At 29.7% G+C, this 20,465-nt stretch overlaps 1 protein-coding gene across 3 annotated transcripts in view; it reads right to left on the bottom strand.

Moving 5' to 3' along the window:
• The window catches only part of LOC129983612 (glutamine synthetase 2 cytoplasmic-like), a 57,356-nt gene that overhangs the window by 7,621 nt on the left and 29,270 nt on the right, over positions 1-20,465 (bottom strand). For 2 of the 3 annotated variants that reach the window (XM_056093140.1, XM_056093142.1), the window contains exon 2: positions 5,283-5,469. In XM_056093140.1, the coding sequence (XP_055949115.1) occupies positions 5,283-5,451 (169 nt within the window). In that variant the 5' untranslated portion in view covers positions 5,452-5,469. Of the gene's footprint in view, positions 1-5,282; positions 5,470-20,144; positions 20,439-20,465 lie in introns of those variants that run through there. The other variant, XM_056093139.1, reaches the window with a different exon arrangement.

The raw sequence follows: 20,465 nt of genomic DNA, 5'->3' as shown, positions 1-20,465 counted from the left end.
TGGGAAAAATTTATAAAATGCTTCTTAATCCAAAAATAGCTTTGCATATTAATAAACCTTGTCCAACAATTTTATATCAACATTTGATATCGAATGAGTTATGTCGTAAGATCTCCAATGTATTCAAGACTATATAATAGATAGATACAATAGAATTAATGAACATCGTTTGAACAGAGCAAATTGCACATCGTTTCAATAGAACTAAAATCAGTTTTATAAAAAAATGTTTATAAAGAAAGCAGCAAATCGAAATTTAAGCTTGAATCAAGCGGAGAATACGAAATTAGTTCTTCCGAAGTTCATTTATTTTATTTAAGAAGAATGTTTTATTTGATAATTGAAACTAGATGCTCATAAAACTAGGATTCCGCCTGAATTCATTGTAATGTTAACTGGAAAAACAAATATACATTGGGAGAAAAATCAGCTTTCGAAACCAGAAAGTGTTGATTTAAGAGACTTTCAAATAATATTACTTTTTCCTTTAACTTAACTGCTGTATTGATTAAGATTTCAGAATTAAAATTATTTATATAAAAACTGCATCAAGATGAATGTGCCATGTCACACCAGTAACTGGTTATATAATGTTCTAAAACGCATGAACGTTAGCTAAAGATATAAATTACACAGAAAAGAAAAAAAAAAAGATTATATGCAGTGGTATATGTTTGAATGAACTAGAATTGTAAAGTTGCGAAAGTGAAGACTACCGTTTCATAAAATCGCAGAAAGAACCAATACGTTGTCATTGGGTGCATCTGCAAACACTGAACAACTTTACAGCTCCCCTCAATTTAACGCCTCACTAATTAATGGAGCTAAAATTATTAGAAATGTTTTGGAGCGGCTTCACTATCGCCAAAAACTCTCAATTTAGTCAGATGAAAAAAGATGTAAAAGAAAAGAAATAAGCGTAAAGCAAAATGCTAATCAAGTGCGAAGACTTCCCAATGGAAACTGATGACCATATCTTCCAAAACTAGTCTCACAAAAATGGACTTATCGTTATCTGAAAACTCTAAAAATTACTTTTTTTATTCATAAATTTCAATTTTTTTTATTACTTTTTATTTTTAATGTTTTTTTTTCAAATTTAATTTGTTTAATTTAATACTAAATCTGTAACAATGTTTTTAATAATATGATGAAATTCAAACTCATCGATTTAAAAATTCGATCACACTTTCTTTTACCAATCATTATTGAAAATTGATTGGTAAAAGAATCAGAAATTGAATTTAACTTTTCCGTTTTTATTTTGTAATATACAACTTTATTTAGCGCGTTCAGAAGTTTGAAGAAGGTTTAGTTAATTCATGTTTTTCCAGTAATATAGTGATTTTTTTAAAGGCATTCTATATTTATTAATCTAATATATCAAACTGGGCGAATAAGCTGGTCACTAAAAAGGGATTTGCGTATCAAATTTTAGTTATTTAACTTGTGTTTTGAGTTATTGTAATCACATATACACAAATAAACAAAAAGACGACATACAAGCATACAGATTTGGTTTAAAATTTGATACAGATAGTTTTGCAGTAAAGCCAATTTTCAAAATAACATTCGTCCAGATCAGAAGTTTACAACCTAAAGAGGTTACCTTTGGATTTAAGTAGTAGGTCAGTTAAAAACAGAATATACGATAAATGGCGGGAAACAAAGCACAATAGATTAAAGAAAAAAAGTTTAAAAAATTTTATTTAACTAAGTTCGTGTGAAAAGTGAAAATTATATAAATCTAAAATTTTATTGGGTGTCAGTGAAAGAAAAGCAGAAAGTAACGTGCTAAACTATTAAAATATTTAACACCTTTCATGAATATGCGACTTGTAGAAAGGCCAAACTGATTTTATGTATATATTAGTAAAGAATGTCGATGCAATCTTGAGATACTGCAAATTTGAAATATCTGTCTTATTTTTTTTTTTAGTCTTATTTTATAAAAATCAATTTCATGACAAATTTAAAGATAGCATTGAACTATCTCAGTCTAAATAACTGATTATTCCGGTGTGAATAATTAGTATATTTCATCATAAGTTAATGCGAAATTATTTTTGTGCAGCTTTCATTTGTAAGGAGGTGAAACATAAAAGATAAGACAAAATGTAAAAATAAAAATCTCCGAAAAATATTACGTCAATTCGAGTCATTTGACTAAAAAAATTGACTAAAACATTACACCCAAACAAAACTTTTTGAGACAAGTCATGGCAACCATACGTTCTAGAATATGGATATTCATCAAAATCTTGAAGCCCCCCCCCCCCATTTTCTCTTTGTAGATTTCGTAAATGAAAAGAAAAAAGAACTATACTTCATTTTAGCGTGAAATAATTTTTACGGAAACACATTCAGAACTTGCGTTTTCTTGATTGTTCATAATATATACATCACAAGGCAGCACGCATCCGATTTAGAACTTCAAAAAGAAAGCAGGAGTTTAAAATAGCGTAAGACTTGTTATTGATCCAGATTGCACCGAGTATTTATCTAGGGCAGGTGGTCGGCTTAACATCCGTATGTTTAAGACTAGTACAACATATTGTACGACTTGGAATTTGAATAACGAAATGCTGATGTGAATTTGAAAGATACCGACTGTAAGATGACAATCAACATGGAATCGTATTTTAAATAAAATATTTATCCGTTTCGATATCAAGAAGCAAATTATATTTTTCAAGTGAAGAAGTTTCCATTTATCAGAAGAAATATATATATATATATATATAAATATTTCTTCACAATTTATGCTATTTCCAGATTTTAGAATTTTCCCATTGGAATATATATATAAATATTTAAATTCTTAAAATTTGTAATTTCAATTTAGATTAAGATGATCTCTACTCTTTCTACCTTAATTTAAAAACTGCTACAGAAACAAATATTTAATATATAATTTACAGATAGATATTTAAATTTAAAATAACTTAAAACTATTTCGCATGTTTCTCTATAAATTACTGCAACAGTTTATAAAAAAAAGGGTTTAAGGCTATTAATTCCTAGATTCTCCATTTGTATAAAATTCTGAAAAGAAATATCGAATTTCTATATTAATGCGGAAATCATGATTCAATTTTCTTTTTTTTAGATATAAGAGCTAAAATAGATAAGCGATAGCTGAAATCTGCAATTTGTTTCATTTAAATTCAAAATTCAATTAAGTTTGTTTTCCAAGAAAAGAACTAGTGCGATGTTCATAATAACTTATGAGATGCGTTGTTTAAATGATTTTAAAAAATACATATTAAAAGAAACATTTATATGAATTTTGAAATAAAAATTTTTGAAAGATTTACTGCTTTTAAATATTTCTTAAAGTGCCGCTTCTGAACATTTTTCAATTAAACAAATTGAATATTAACAAAGACTAATATTTTTAATAATATAAAAAAGGATGCATTTCTGCATGCATCTTTTTATTTTTATCCGCACTGTGATATGATTACTTATCCTTCAAACTGAGATAACATTCATTGATAGATTAAGTAATTTTTATTTTATTCATTATTTGCTTAATAACGGGTGAAGAATGGAATTGATAGGAAAAATTATTCACTATTACGAAAAAAGTTAGATTGTTTTGATAATTTTTGATAAAATATAATTTTATGATATAAAGAATAACATACATATCAAGAAATTCTAAAATAAACAGTCATTTATTTTTAAATACGATTTCTAAGAATAAAATGTTTAGGATATAGAAATTATTAACTATTCTTTAGGCATAGATTTGGATATATGGCACTACAATCATGAGAAGTCCTTAACTTTAATCAGAGGTAACAAAATATAGTTAAACAATTGAAAATTTCATAATATTCTTTAATGATTTAAATTATACTATTAATTCAAAAAATAACTTTCTATTCATTTCGAATATTTTAGCACTTTAATAACAAAAGTGTATAAGCTAATGGAAATAAGAACATCCTATTTTTCAATAACAAAATTTTTAGATTGGATTATTTAATACATATTGTGAAAATATACATATAATGTTAATTGCTTTTACACAAAGCTATTAAAAAGTCAAATTAAAAATTTAAAGATCCGTGAAATACATCAACAAATGTTATTAAACTTTATCCATGGATAAACGCAACACTGATTTGTCTCGTATGTCCCAAAGTTGCAAAATTTGGCATCTTCGCTACCAAATTTTCTCTGTTTACTTAGAAGGCACTTTGTTTTCGAGTTATGACGCAGCTTTCATAGAGCTAGTTGATACTTGAAAGGTTTTAATATTCCGCGTAATTTTTTCAGTAATAAGAACTAACACATTTTAATATTTTAATTAAATTATAAGTCTAAATTGAATCAACATTTCTATTGTTCGTTCTGAAAGCTTTAATAATTTAAGACTTCAGAAAGTTTAGAATGAAACGTTCTGATATTATTTTCACTACTGTAATTTAAACAAATTAGTTTTATTTTAATACTGGAGCAGAACTGATAGAAAATTGGTATTGTAGTCGTTGTTATTATTAGGAACTAGTCGTCTCAAGCAACCAGATCGTTTGCCGAGAATATTACTAGATATCAAATAAATCTTAAGATAACTTTTTAAGACAAGCTTAAGATATAATAATATAAGATACAACTTCATGTCCATGATTCTGAAATTGTTTGACATATTATTTTAAATGTCTCCCTTAAATTCTATTTATTGTGCACATGAACTTTTCCAATGGAGACAGTTTCATACTATCATAGCGTTATAAAAAAAGTATTCGCTTTTTTTGTCCCCCCCCTTTATTTTGTAAATTGAACGAATATAAACAGAATCCTACTTCTTTAGCTTTTAAACAAGAAAATCACGCAGTTAAATATTTGATGAAACAATGAAATGACTTAAATTTTAGCAATGCAATCTACTATTGGAAATTAAGTAACATTATATATTTATGAAATTGCCAAAATGCATCAAAAATGATATTAATTAATCATTAGAAAGACTTTTTTTTTTAATTTTGAAACGGTGCAAGTTCATTTTTATGTAATAGTATTTTCTGAAGTTAGCTGCATCTTACCATTTTTTTTCCCAATAATTAATTAAAATTTCAAGATTAGTCGTGCACATTCTCACCCTCCGAGATATATGCGCCAAATTTGGTAGCAGTAAGTTAAACAGTCTTGCCTATAGAACACCAACATACACTACACACAGACGCACATTCACTTTTATAAGCAAGCGATAAGACGTAGCGTTGTCAATATATCTCCAAGATTTTAAGGATGGAATTTTTTTTAAACCTCACCTGCGGGTGTTTTCGGAACAAAATCCACGGTCTTCGTTTTGGAACGTACATTTTCACCAGTTCCATCAATCCACACGTATGTGCACTGTACCTTGTCTTTTGGTTGAGGTAGACTCATGTACTTGCTCAGTGTCAGCTTACAAAGGTTCGAGGGATCACGACCAGCCATGTCTTCTTGGGTTTTCTTCTGCAAAAGAGACAAGAGTTCGATTTTTGGAATCAATGATGTTTAAATAGGTTAATCTGCCACTTTTACAAGCAGCGGAAGAGCTATATTTATTTAGTTTTCCCGAAACTTTTTTTCTTTTTATCTTGCGATTACATTAATAAATTAGGTTCCAATTGGATTAAAGATAAGAAAAAGATTTCCGATCAGCAGATAAAATTAAGAAATCGATAAAAAAATTGTGCCCAGAGCGCAGAAATTAAGCAAGAAAGACTATTCAAGGTTCAATCAAAATAAATAAATGTATTTTTTTTTTCTTTTAAAGAATTACTTTTCTTTACAGTACAAAATGATGCAGCTGATTATTGGGAATTTGTGAAAGCCTATTAAATCAATATCCAATGTTCAAGAACAAGCAATTCAAATATCTGAAGAAAACATTCAAATTGTTGATTAATATAATATAAAGGGTATCCCAAAATTAAGACAATATTTGAATTTGCCACCATTCTTGCAGTAAAGTGTTAGCAACTCTTAACAAAAAAAAAAAAAAAAAAAAAAATTGACAGCTGATAATCAAAGTACACAGGATAGAGTCATGTAAAGAATAACACACAGGGCAAATGGCCTGAACTGCTTTTCTGGTGCATACTCTTTTGTCGAAATTTTTCATGATTCTTTTGCATAAATGTGGCTGAATTTCTTTGATGCAGCGTTGAATTTTTCTTTGATGCACGTGTTTATGGGCTTGTTGGCATAGACCTTTTACTCCAAATAATCCTATAAAAAGAAATCCAATGGTGTTAAATCACGCGATGCAGGGGGCCAATTCTCAAATGTTGGAACTGTGACCGCCAGATTTTCATTATTTTTATAATATAGTACAACAATGAAAACTATATAATTCCACTCAAACTATAGAACTATATAACTCCATTTTTACTAACCCTAAACTATCAACTGTCAAATGTTTTTAATAGAGTTGCCAACATTTAACTGCATGAATGGTGGCAAATTCAAATTTTGCGTTAATTTTGGGACATTTCATTTTTGAGGCTTGCTCCAAAGGACTTTTTCATAATTTAAAAATCCGTATAAACTTTATTTTGTAAATTAAATATCAAAGATAAAATGGCAAGTTGCTTATTGACAAAAAATTTTATGGAAATGTATTTGTACAAAATTGTCTAAGCAAATACCGAAACTGAAATTATGGATTGTATTAGGGTGTCCCATAAGTTTCTTTCCGATTTCTAATATGAAATGAATACACAATACTTACTCTTTAAGATGCTATTTATTTTGTTATACCAGAACCCTTTTGTTCTATTACCTTCTTGCATCTCTCAAGAAGCCTCATTATGCATTCTTTCCAAAACTTGTGTTTTGGACAAGAAATAATCATCGAGGTACGCTTTTATTTCATGATGGATTTAAAGTGCTTATTGCGAAGAGAAATTTTTAAGGACAGAACGAAGTAATAATCAGATGGAGCGAGATCTGGAGAGTATGCAAGATGCGGTAAAACATCTCAAACTTTAAGAGCCTTTCTCTTAAGACAAATGCAATATGTGGTTTCGCGTTGTCATGATGAAAAACAACGCCTCGTCAGTTCATCAATTTCGACCTTTTTTGCTATGGCAGCTTTCAACTGATCCAGTTGATGACAGTATTTAGTGGAATTTATTGTTTCATCTTGAAGAAGGAGCTCGTAGAAAATTATGCCTTTCCAATCTCAACAAATGAACAAAATTTTTGGGGGGGTGTAGTCCCGGCTTTGCAACAGTTTAGAGCTTTGGGTTAATGACATAGACGGCTAATAGACAAGACTGCATGTTTGCACAAGCAAAGCCAGATAAGGCCATTCATAGCGCGATGAGAAAAATGTTTGGGACACCCTAATAGTAATCACTGTATATAAAAAGCCTACCAGCCATTCGAATACATTGTTGGAAGGACTATTGCAGTTGAGCCCTTAATTTTTAAAGGAATTGGATTGCCATTTCAACAAACACCAACATTAGAAAATTGTCCTATATTTAGACAGCATAATCAAATGAAATGAATTAAGAAACACCAGCTTTAAACTACTCGTAACTGCCGATTCTCGTAGAATGACAACTGTACAGAAATGTTCTTTCTCCTCCACCGAATTAAAATGGTTTTTGAACTTTCAGAATGTTCATTGACAATTAAACTTTAAGTTCTATAATTATATAATTTCCACAAAAATGGAAAATTTTATTTTGGGAAATTATTATAAGAGTGTGTAGATTGCATTATCTACAAAAAACTGCGGCCCATAACATGTCTTATGTGGCGATATCTCCGGAAACAGTAGAACAGCAGACTCCTCTTTATCTGGCGACTTAAATAGCATCCGGCAGAAAGAAAAATACTGCTTATAGCTTATACTTAACATCACTCATGCTTAACCCTTTGAAAGCAACTTCCCTTTACTTCTCCTTAAACGATGCATTTTAAGGATATTTTGCTTCGATAGAAAAATGAATCCGTGACTTCAGTAGATTTATCTAACTTGAAAATTCGATAAAAGCTTAAAAAAGAAAATAGGTGATGCTTTCAAAAGACAGGCTTAATGATTTCGATAAGAAAAGAAAAGAGGGTTTCATACATGTGAAACATACTTTATAAATCCACAATGAGAATATTCAAAAAGTTAAAAATAATTCAAATTCTTGAAGTTATTATTTATATAATATTGCAAATACCTCAAGAAAAAAAATTACGCAGGACTAAAAATTATGAAATAAAATTAAATTGGTAAATATAAAATGTTCAATTGAAAATTAAAATATTTTATTTACATTTTGGTTAAAGCATAAAAAATAAACATCTATACCAATTCTTTTAACAATATTAAAAGACGAATTATTTTAATACAGAAAAAAAAATGTTATTTTTTAATCTCGTTTCATCATATATATTTAGATATAACAAGGTATTCCCACAGATGATTATATATATTTTTCTACGACTATACAAATAATAATTAAATTATCTACTTCATCAAAAATACGGATAAAATATAAAATGAAAGTATTTTTGTATTGGGGTATTTTTTTGTTGTTGAGCTCAGCTGAAATAATCTAGTTCTTACAAACCTGGGCGAGTGAAAATTTCAAAGATTTTAATTAATACTTTAATGACATCCTCGTAAAATTATACAAAATGGACGTAACAAAAAATTACATCACAATCCATCTATCACATTTTAATATATGGCCATTATGGAAAGGATTTTTTAGGTGTCATTTTTCGTAATAAGTGCCATCCATACTACGACAAATATGCAGCACAAAATTCGAAACTCATGAATTATTATTCGAAAATAAAAAAATGTAATAAACAATAATTTTCAGAGTTACGGCCAACATTGAAAGAAATCCGGACACTTACAATAAAATAGCCAGGCCTTTCAATTTCTTCAAGAGTTTGAATTGGTTATCCTTATTTCCAACACTACACAATATCCAAAATGCGCAAAGTTCACGCTTTCTCACAGCTGTTGTTACTCTGCAACAAGTCTTTAAAGTAATGGTGTATTGTTTTGGGTTATTTTCTTCCAACTCAAGCATAGGACGAACTTGTGCTTCTGCCAAGGTCCTGTACCTCTATTCAGTGTAATTCCACAGAGAAACAACTGTTGACAGCAAACTTATTCACAATGATTACACGAATCTAAACTGCCATTAAATCTGAGTTTCAGGTCAAGAGCAATTATTTAAACTTTATCAATGAGATACTTTTAAAGGAATTTTTTCCTCTTGATGTTGACAAAATAGAAATCTGGCTATGAGCCATTTTATTCCAAACGGAAAAGGTGGGAATTGCTAAAAATGCTTAGTAAAATAAATGCAAGAATAGTAACTTGAAATTCTCTTAGATCGTCTTTGTTCATACACTGACTAAATTCTGTACTTTTCTATAAAGAAAGAAATACAATTAATTCGTAATTTAAATGCAATCCTGCAAAAGAACTCTTGAAAAATACTTTCCTAAAACTGTATTATGGTCTATATTCAAATTTCAGGGTTGAATCATAACCCTGTTACAGTGGAATACTTTATTATTGCGCTTGCGCAGAGACAGAAATCTGAATTTTTAAAACTAGGTAATATTTGATGCCTATTTCATTTGTTTTCGTACTGTCTTCTACGTTACCACTTTCCAAAGAAAAGAGAAATATATTTGTAGTACGTTTCTCCATGAATATTGAAAACTAAGAGTTATACAGTTAGATTATTAATGGATTTAGATATCACAAGCAAAATTAAATCATTTAATATCCGTATTTACTGAAAAGTCGGATGTCTTGCATTTCCGCATTGTGTATGCGTGAACCTACCGAAACTGAAATATCACGAAAAAAAATAAAACTTTGTACGCCCACTCATATATGAATAGATTGATGAGTAAACAATAACATTCATCGTGAAGGATAGGGTATGGACTTTGATTTTTTTTATTACCTTTAGGTCGTATACAAATTTAATGCCTTCAACATTTACTTTCGGTAAATAATGTAAAAGAACATTGACTCATATTAGCAGTTAACCCTTTTATTTAGTTATGCTAAAAGATAACTCAAAGACGTTTTGGATGTGCTAGGATATCTTGGCAAATGGCTTTAATTTCTTCAGTCAGAAGTAAATATTTTGTACGATGAAGTATTTGTAAATAAATTATTTCTAGCACAAAAACAAGTCATCATAAACAGTTTCCTGTGAACTTCTCTTCGTTAGAGATACTATCTTTGACGTCAAAGAGACAAAATGCATTCTTAATTAAACGTTAAAAGACTTAAATGATACTCATATGAATTAATTCTTTGTTACGAAGTGATTAATTAGAAGTTAAAAATAGAGCACGCCACAGCAGCATGCTCTTTAAAAAGTGTCTGGAACCAACTCTCTTTCGATGCAATTACGTGGCTGTTTTCTTTTGTTTTTGACCTTGCTGTGTAAGCCGCAGACACTGACATCCGGATTTCTTTTGAAATGACAGTCTATAGCCATTTCTATCAACTAGTTTCGAATTCGCAGGAAATTACTAGAGATTCCAAGATTTTGTGAAGGCAGTGGAAACGTGGAAAGTCAGGCAAGACCAAATTCGTTTAGTAGACGATTCATCCATAGAATAAAGAAAATTCGAAATTAAAAAAATGGCGAGTCTCATTTAAAAAATAAAGCGTTTAAACAGACTTTCACAATTTAAAATTGCCATAGCCAGACACGAAATACATTTTTTTTTTCAAACTAAGTGTTTTACTGATAAATGAGTCTTCCATAACAGAAAATATCGTCAATAAATAAGTGCTCTCATTTGAAAACATATCAATTCATCTTTAAGATGTAATCATAGCGTAAAATGGTTGTTTTGCAGGAGAAAAATTCTCGTTAAAAACATTACTAACATTTTATGTCAACTTGAAGATGAAGAGTGTTTTTAGTTCTCGCAGAATAAGGGTAATTTCAACAAATCAGTGACACAGCGAGCAAATAGAGTTCAAGGCAGAAATATATTTGTCTCTCTCTCTCTCAACACATTTAGCTCGCAAGTAAACGCATATTTTGAATCCATGTCTCCCCTCTCCCACCATTCTCCAAGACTGGTTCCTAGCTTACCTTGAGATTTCCAAAGCTGAATTATTGCTACTAGAATTTGGCACTGCCATCTCCAGATATAATGATGATGGATTTCCCATTTTTTGGCAACATCTGACGGAAAAGTGACATCTGACTGCCATGCAAACAGTATTAATTCCCACAGATCTTTCTGGAATGTTTCGATACTAAGAAACCTCATACTCCAATCAACTTCAACTAGGCTTCTAATCAAAACAAGCTGGTATTTTTTATGCACTTTTATTAATTAATGATCATAATACCGTCTGCCAATGCCAGATAAAAACTGGTTAAGATAAAAAAATTGTCTCATTCATCATTACGTTCGTTAATTTTAATTTGCATAGTTCCAGTGACTTCGATAAGAAACAAGTCGGTAATAAAGGCAAATCCTTGAAAGTTCTAAATCGTAAATAAAATGAGGACAGTTTGAGATGCAATTCAAACTGTTTTTCCTCTTTTTGGGAATAGATGTATTTTTAAACCATGAACGATCTTTTAACATAATAGACATGGTAAACAAAATTTACATACCATGCTAAAATAGCGTATCTAACAAATCAGTGTTTCTAGGGGTTGGAGGACTTATTTTCACTTTTATCCATGATATTGAAGAAAATCGATTGCAATTCACAATAGTGAATACAAATACCCGAAAAATATTTTATTGCATATTTGAAATTTTTTACGAGTTAATCTTATATGATAAAAATAGTTCCAGAAGATCTTTTTAATTCTTTTAAGAAAAATTAGGAAGAATTTAATAAAAAAACAATGCTTTAAACTTTTAAAAAAATGGTTATATATTGATTTTGATATCAAAATTATCGAATTGATTAATAATCATCGAATTGACAGTAAAATTATCCCTGTTAAAAAAATATTAATGCAATTTACAGTAATTGTTAAGTTGAACACACCGAAATGAATACAAAATTTTGTCAAACAATTTTGGGAATTCCATCTTGAATCAAATTAATTTTTTAAATTCTACATTAAGTTAAATGAATACCAAGAAATTGCCATAATAATCATGGATAAGTTTTATGAAATAATTTTATTGCGAACATTAACGATTTAAATATTTATATGGACAGAAAATAATTCGTTTAATTACAGAAAAACAATTATAATTGTTTAATTGCACAGACACAAATACAAGCTGATTTATTTATTCATATTGTGAGATGTGGGTGTCACAGAAGAGAAACCAGATATGGCCAGACGAATCATTAACATATCTTGGCCTTGAAGAACTGACGAGTGAAGTAATTTATCACTGGGCGAGACGCCTCTCGTGCTTCGCAACGGATGCGGGCAGACTTACAATAATGTAGCTTTCTTGGAGATCCACAAAATGCTACCAGAAATTATATTTGGCCTTCCGTTGGTTTTTACTTAGAAAATTACATTTAATATGCACTTGCGCAGAAATAACACGATAAACACAATTTATTGGCGAGATAAATTGCTCACACGAGACTCATAATTCATTTAATGTACATAAACATTGATTTCATACGTAAACGTTCTAGTATAAATTAATTTTCACGCAAAGGCAATTCAGTGGATGTCAATTTCAAATATTAGTTTATTTCCCCTTGTATGAAATGGATGATTCTACAATACAAATTTTCTTTGATGAAATTTATCATATTACACTAGATGCATTTAATTAAAATTACATTACAGAATCTTCTATTCAGAACCCCTCGGAGATTCCTTTTCCTATATCTTAATGTCTAAAATTATATATTCAAAATTATTATAATTATGCTGTTTAGAGCATCAAATAATGGAGTAAGTATCCAATATGCAATGAATTAACATTGCATCATAAAGATCTTATTCTTTGATAACAAAATTTGTTAAAATCTTAAGAATATAAGCTTATAGTTTTGATAGAGGTATAGTTATTTAATGATATGCTTATTAAATTTTTAAGACTTATTATATGCTTATAGCTCAAATTCCTTGAAAATAAAATTTGATTAAAATTTTTAACACTTATATGCCTAACGTTTTGAGCACAGTAAGAGAAGCAACACATTCCACAAAATCATTGTAGTAATATTCACCTCAATCGTGTCTAAATGAAATACATAATATTTGTTATTAATTGTTAATTATTAGTGCAAAAATGCTTTCGATATTTAAATAATTTCTTTTGCATTAAGAATACATTTTCGAAACGGGGCATGTTTACAAATTTAAGAGAAAGAGGAAAATTTATCTTGCATTTTATCTGTCAGAACGACAGAAAGTCAAATTTATATTATAATTAATGATATTATATAATTATGTTAATATAAAATTAACATAATTGCTTGTAGCGTGATATATCTAATTTAAGTCGTAATTTCCAAATTTTTATCTTAAGTTATCTCATTAATTTCATTCTGAAATAGTCTCTTATTTTCTGATCCAATCCCACTTTATTTAATTAATGCTACATGCGCTCTATACAACTACTAGTCTCTGGGGGGGGGGGGTCCCCGTTCCGAGTAAAGGGATCAAAATCCTTAAAGCTTACAACATTTTTTTAAAGATGCCTAAATTTTCCTTTCCTAAATCTACACGTGGCAAAGAAATTCCTATCAAAATCTTATAGTAAAACCACTGAAGGGAAAAATTTGTTTCTTCTGCTCTTGTGTCGCGATGCAGACTGACGTATCTTACCACTTTTTATCTTTATCAATGTGTGTGTGTGTGCGCGCGCGCGCCACCGGAATAAAATAATGAAAGTTAAGAATTTCAAAAGTTTCTTCTATTCGATCTCGCAACTGCTAAAATATGTTTTATACATATATGTACGAACAATATTTTTGCTTTGAATACATCTGGTACTTTTTACAAAAGTTCCTACTATCCGATATCCTTTGTGTTAGTTCCTTGGTCTGGTTCATTCTCTACATGCAAAACGTAAATAGCATAATTTAATACAGATTGGAGTTTTTCCATATTTTGAGTTTTTACATTACTACGGGAAAATGAAATAGAATAATATTTCTATCTAAATATATATTATTTATATATAGAATACAATTCTATATATAATATTCTCCATATTATATTTAAAAATACAATTTAAACACAGTGCCTATTGGAAGCGAAAAGATTCGGAGCACGGCAACACGAAGTAGAATACTGAAGACCAAAATCGATTTTCTACAGAATTGTGTTCAAACTTTTCTAAGCAACGAGTAAAGCGTGAGAATTACACTTATCTGTAGAAATATGGTTCTAAAATATTGTCATAAATGTACGGAAAATATCATGGTAAAATGCGCTAATATACATCTATCAATCGATCATTTCTTAACAGACCTCAGCAGAATGTTAAGATTTGAAAATGTTTCCCTTTAAGGTTTTTTTTACTGTCGTACACTCACCCTGTGTCTTGAGCTTCTACACGACATCGGCTTTTTGCAACCTTGCAGGAAAAGAAAAAGTATGTCGTCATTGACATTGATGGATATTTATTAGAATAAAAGCGGAGATTCAAAAGATTATTGCAAAGTAAATCATTCAATACAACCGAGACAAAACTTTATGATTTCCTTCGTATTTTTATGCGTCATCTCAAAAAATCTTGGGAAACGGGTACAGAATATTTTCTGTCAGTTAATCGGGAAAAACAGCTATGCTCTTTGCACAGCTGGCTGTGTGTTTAAAAGTTGCTGAAATGTTTCACTTTCTCGGATTTTAAAACAAACTATATACATTACAGTTTACAACAAGACTCGTAAAATTTCTTTTCACTAGCTTCTTTTCATTTGAAACTTATTCTGAAATTAAACATTTTCTAAGACGTTTTTAAATGCCGATTGTTCTTTGTGAATGTCCGTTTTTATTATAGAGACGCGATAGTATTTTAATTTCTTAATGGTTTTTATTTTTCGCCTTCTGATACTTTGTTCATACAATGCAATTTGTTTCAATACACTTGATGTTTTTGAACTTCCAAACTAGAACTGTATTAACTTTTTTTTTTCCCTACTCTTAATAGCCTTTCCGTATTAATTTTACGAGATGGAAATATTTTCTTTTGTCTAATTTAAAATAATTATTTTAAACATTCATTTTTTTCCAAAATTAACGAGGTTCAAAAACGTAAATATTTTTTTTTTGAGACACTATAAATATTTTAATTGCACAGAATGCTTGCCCTATGAATTTTGAGAAGACTAATTTTTAAAAAATGGCAAATATAGCAAAATATATCATAATGAAAAGAATCAGTTCAAGTTTTTAATGGAATTAAAAGCTAAATGACTACACCATACGGGATACAAATACCATAAGAACATAGCAGTTCTGAGTTCCAAGAGTTTTTTTTTTTTTTTTTTTTTTTTTCTGGCTTTATCTTTCTACAAGCTGAGCGGTGAATTCCAAAATTAAATTTGCCACGAAACAATCACATGATCATGAAATGAGTAAGTTGAGTTGAGTTAGTTCTTTATGGCACAAAAGCCATCTTTGGCTAAGCTGGACCACATTCATCGAATTGAAATATTTGTATCAATTTATAATAAAATCGGAACATGGAATTTGGTGAAATGAACGAAGTTAATACCTCATTTTGAAGCAACACCGTTTATTTTGGAATTTACTTAATAAATATGAACTGTGGTCAAATGGCGAGGATGACTTATGAGCAGATTTAAGACGAATAAAGTTGGTAATTAAAGCTTTAAGCTTGAACTATGCACATCTAAACCTTACAGCAGGCTTTGTTTAAATCGTAACCTTTCATCACTCCTATGAGAATTTACGAAACACCCTGAATAATAGTAAATTTATTCAGAGAAAGAAATGCTTCACATTCGTAATTCAAAACATCTGGTGATCTTAAAATTTACAAGATTCGCTTGGTAATTTATGATCGAGGAAAACTTCTGACGTGCTTAATACATCATTTTTGATTCAATACTGTGTCTAATCAGCGCATGATTTTAAAATGAATCACAGTCGATAGATCTACTGACCAAATACTACTAAATATTTTTAAACCAAATACTATTAAAGTTTTTTCTTTGCATTTTATGGAATAAAAGTTACCGAGAACTGGTGTTCTCTACACATTTAAAAAGCATTAATTAAAAATCTTTAATGTATAGAAATATTTTTGAAAAACAAAGGAAAATACGAAATCGTTTGATTAAAAGAACTTATAATGATAATTTGAATGGACTATTGTTTTTTGCCTAAAAGATTTTTGAAATATCGTTTGAAACAAAAAGAAACAATAAAGTCGAGATATTTCACTGCCATAAATATATCTATGTAATAAATTTCTTTCAGGTCTAGTTCACGCAGCTGCAGTCAGCAAAGCACTAGAAATGACAGCTGCGGAAAAACTTATTTTTGCAGTACATGTTTATTTGGTCACGCTCCTCTTCCGAACTAGGATTTACACGAATAATTGAAAAAGAATCAACATCACGAGATAATGACTTTCTGCATTGATGAAGCAATCGTCAGCAATTGTGCAGTCGTTTTCTTGCCTTTATTCAAGCTTGAAGGTCGGTCTTTTAAGAAAAATAAATATTTGAAACGTTGATAACTTCGATCTAGAAGGCTTCTCTTTACAGAAGCAAATATTGCCAAACAGAATCTAATCGAATTTTAGCATGGGAAATACTAGTGAATAAGCCGCTATATCAGTACCAATAACAAGAGTCGTGATAATTAAATAATCATGTTATTTAGAGAAAAATAAGCACCTGAAAAGAGCTCTAACATTTCTGTAATAAAGGTCATTGAAAATTAATTTTTCGTTATGATCGTCTGATAAATTTCTGGTAGACTTCCCATTAAGCTTTCTCTGGAAATAGAATTGCAGTAAACGACCGTTAAAGGAGTAACAGCGGTAGGAGTGTAGTTGTCCATTATATTTATGTGAACTAAAAGGTCAAAAGAACTGTTTGCAAACGAATTAAGTATATTACAGGAAAAAATATTAACTCCTAAACTGTTTACTTTCCCTTGTTGTCTCATTAGATGGCATATTCCGTTTTGGAAAATTGTAGCATTGGTTCAATTAAGAATTCATGGAATACAATTTTTACAGATTCAAATTAATTTATATATCGAATTATAAATACTGCAAATAATTTAATTTTATCTTATTAATCGAAAAATATGATTATTCGATGCATGAACCACACTTCAGAACCAAAGTTAAAGAACTAAATTCGAAATCGGAAAAAAAAATTACTAAGCATTTATTCGTAACTAAAACATTCACACAATAAGGTTTGCTTTTAGTTTCAGTTAAATTGTGTTTTGAAGTAATGAGATATATTTAGTACGAGTCAGTTCCTAAGTCAAATAAAAAATCTTAATCTTTTTAAACTTCTAATTCAGATTAAGCCCCCTTGACTTCTATGTCAGGAGGAGATTTGATATTAGATGTCAGTTTTAACACCACCATAAGATGTCCCATGTGCCTTACTAATAATATATAATAAGTTAACTATTTCTCTTGATCCACCAGGTCCAAACAATATTTGCAACTAACATTTAAGGAGGTCCAAATACACAAATTATGGCAGGCATATGTAGAACACGTTTCGAACCCGAAATGCTTTTATTTCTAATTTAATTTAATTTAAATCCCATTTTGAAGCAAGAGGATCACAACTTGGGGATGAACCTCAAATTTAAATTGTGATCAAATGACGAGGATGACGTCTGAGCTGGCATCTCTTCTCCCAAGTACCAAGTCATACTAGCAGGAGGACATTTGACCCTCCGGCGGATTCAATGCGCTGTAGACAGTTAATATGAATTCATCATATTAAGCGTTAATTTGAAGCTGAAATCTTCCCGATCTTGTATCCCAGACCTTACAAATTGGTCACATACAAACAAACATGTCCTTCATAATAAGGAATATTTTAGAATTCACAACCCGATTTTCTTTTTTAAAATATCTTAAAATTGAGAATGCAATTTCCCACAATCATCAAGCAATAGGTAAAAACAATGCTATCCTAAATATTTCTTTTAATTCGATAAAAAAATCTTAATTCTGGCCCAGAATTTAGGTTATAGGAATAAAATAAAACCTTAAAATCACAATTTAACTAATTCATTTTATTGACAACGATTTTTAAATATCTTCATTTAGTATTTCATCCAGGTTTCTACCATGCTTCCGTTCGAATCCTCGTTCATCAGTAATAGCAACAGGTGGTTTTAAATAGTGCTACTATACGTACATTTTACACGTACACTATAATTAAAAAGAATGTATTACTCGCTTTGTCAAGCACGGAAGCGAATTAGCACTGTTATCATAGAAAGGGGTGGAGTTGATTGCATATTGCTAACGGCAAGGGGCATTACGCTGATGACTTTGCCAGGTTTATCATAATAAGACAATTACTATCATTAAATGACTACTTTAGCAAATGATAAAGCAAAACTTAAACAGTAGCATTCTGCCATGATAAAGAAAAAAGAAAAGTTTACAAATAATTATTTCCAAAAGTTCTGCTTCTCTCGAATTTTAGCATAAAATCTTTTAGCTTGCTTTTACCACTTACGAATAATAGAATGGGAAACTGGTTTCACAGGTTAGAAAAATGTAAATGAAGTTTTCACTTTCTGAATATTAAAAACTTCCGGATTAAAGAGATTAACTAATGAGTGACATGAATTAAAAAATATGAGGTTGTTAAATTAAAAAAAATAAGTTAATTATTTTACTCCGCACTTTATATGAAATATATTTGACGTGGTAAAATTAAATAAAATTTTTCAACTGTTCACAGCCATTTGTAAAATTTCACACCTGAATATGGAAAATTACTTTAGCACATTTACTTTATTTTAGAAATGCGAGTCTGAATTGGATTAATAAAGACTATTTGAATTTGAAAAGTCAATTTCTTGATTATTTTATGTCTATTTTATCAATTTTTAATTCTCTTTATTTTCAGATGCGAATTTTAGAAACGATAGACGATTCAAATGAAAGATTTCTTTAATTCTTTGAGAAAGTACAAATGAAATAATTGCATAAGTGTTATTCAATTGTTGTTTACAACATGAAACAAATACGACATCAGTTCTCAAAATGTACACATACATTTTCATTAAAAAGATAAAATATTAACCCACCAAATATTAAATTGAACATAATGGGTTTAGGCCAAGACTGGCGAGTTTTTTGCGAGATTAACATAATAAATGCACAAACGTTTTTTCAAGGACTTTACTACAGCACTTGCAACGCTTCCTTAAGGATACTGAATTTGCATCTAATTAAAAGTAATTCTGTCACTTTTTCCGGGATATGTATACAGCTGTATATGGTTTAATTATCTCGATTTTAAATAAGATACAAGTTTTCTTCATAGAAAGAAGGCCATTCTGACTCGATTCTTAAACAGGAGATTTGCTAATAAAATGGATTTACGTTTTCTAATAATTTAGCAAGCTTTTGAATATAATAAATGACAAGTCTGAAATATTATTTTCTATGATTTATATGGTAAAGTATTGCATATTTGCGTCACAACACTACCCATTTCAAATTCCTACAACTTACAAGAGACAGAAAAAAAAAAAACAGTTTCTTAACTCAAAAATGAAAATTTTTTCCATACAAGAAAATGTAATACGGTCTAATATTCATACTAAATGTAAAAAAAAAGATTTTTGTCAGGAAAAAATTCAGGTTTTTTTTTTTTTTTTTCGTGCTTTTGCAAAATTAAAATAGGTAGCGTTATTTTTTAAGGACGATTTTTTATTCGGATAATTTCTTAAAAATAGAGAATTATACAGATTTATTAAAAAGAATATATTAAAAATAATAAGGTATATTGATATATTAAAAAGAATAAAGTATATCTACTCTGAGAGTTCACTGAATTTTGAAGAATACTTTTATGCTTAGAAAAATCTCAAAGCTATTCCTTAGAAAATCAATACAGAAAAGCATAAAGCAGACAATGCTTTATGCTTTTCACATTATGCATAAAAAAACGGACATAAAATAACCACAGTATCCAATAAAGAAATGCAAACGATAAATACCCAAAAATTATGATGATACTCGTTGGCACCATGTTCAGGACTTGCAGCAGTTGTGCACGTGCGAATGGTGAGTATTCTGGTCGAATTAGCCAGACGTAAACATCGCGTAACCGTTTTAAACAACATGGTCGCTGTTGAATGCGTCAGGAACGACAAAGGCTAGGCAGAGGCTAGGGTATGGAGACTAAAAATCGTTTTCTGCGAGGTATCGGGGAGTGTTATTTATAAACACTAAGGACAGAAGAGGAAGGAAATTCGGAATACTGGCACCTGACGTCTATACCCTCCACATCGGAAGAGTCCTAGTGGACAACATTGGAG

This window comes from Argiope bruennichi, chromosome 9 (assembly GCF_947563725.1).
Source record: "Argiope bruennichi chromosome 9, qqArgBrue1.1, whole genome shotgun sequence".
Taxonomy (NCBI): domain Eukaryota; kingdom Metazoa; phylum Arthropoda; class Arachnida; order Araneae; family Araneidae; genus Argiope; species Argiope bruennichi.
This window is presented reverse-complemented; position numbering and strand designations above follow the sequence as displayed.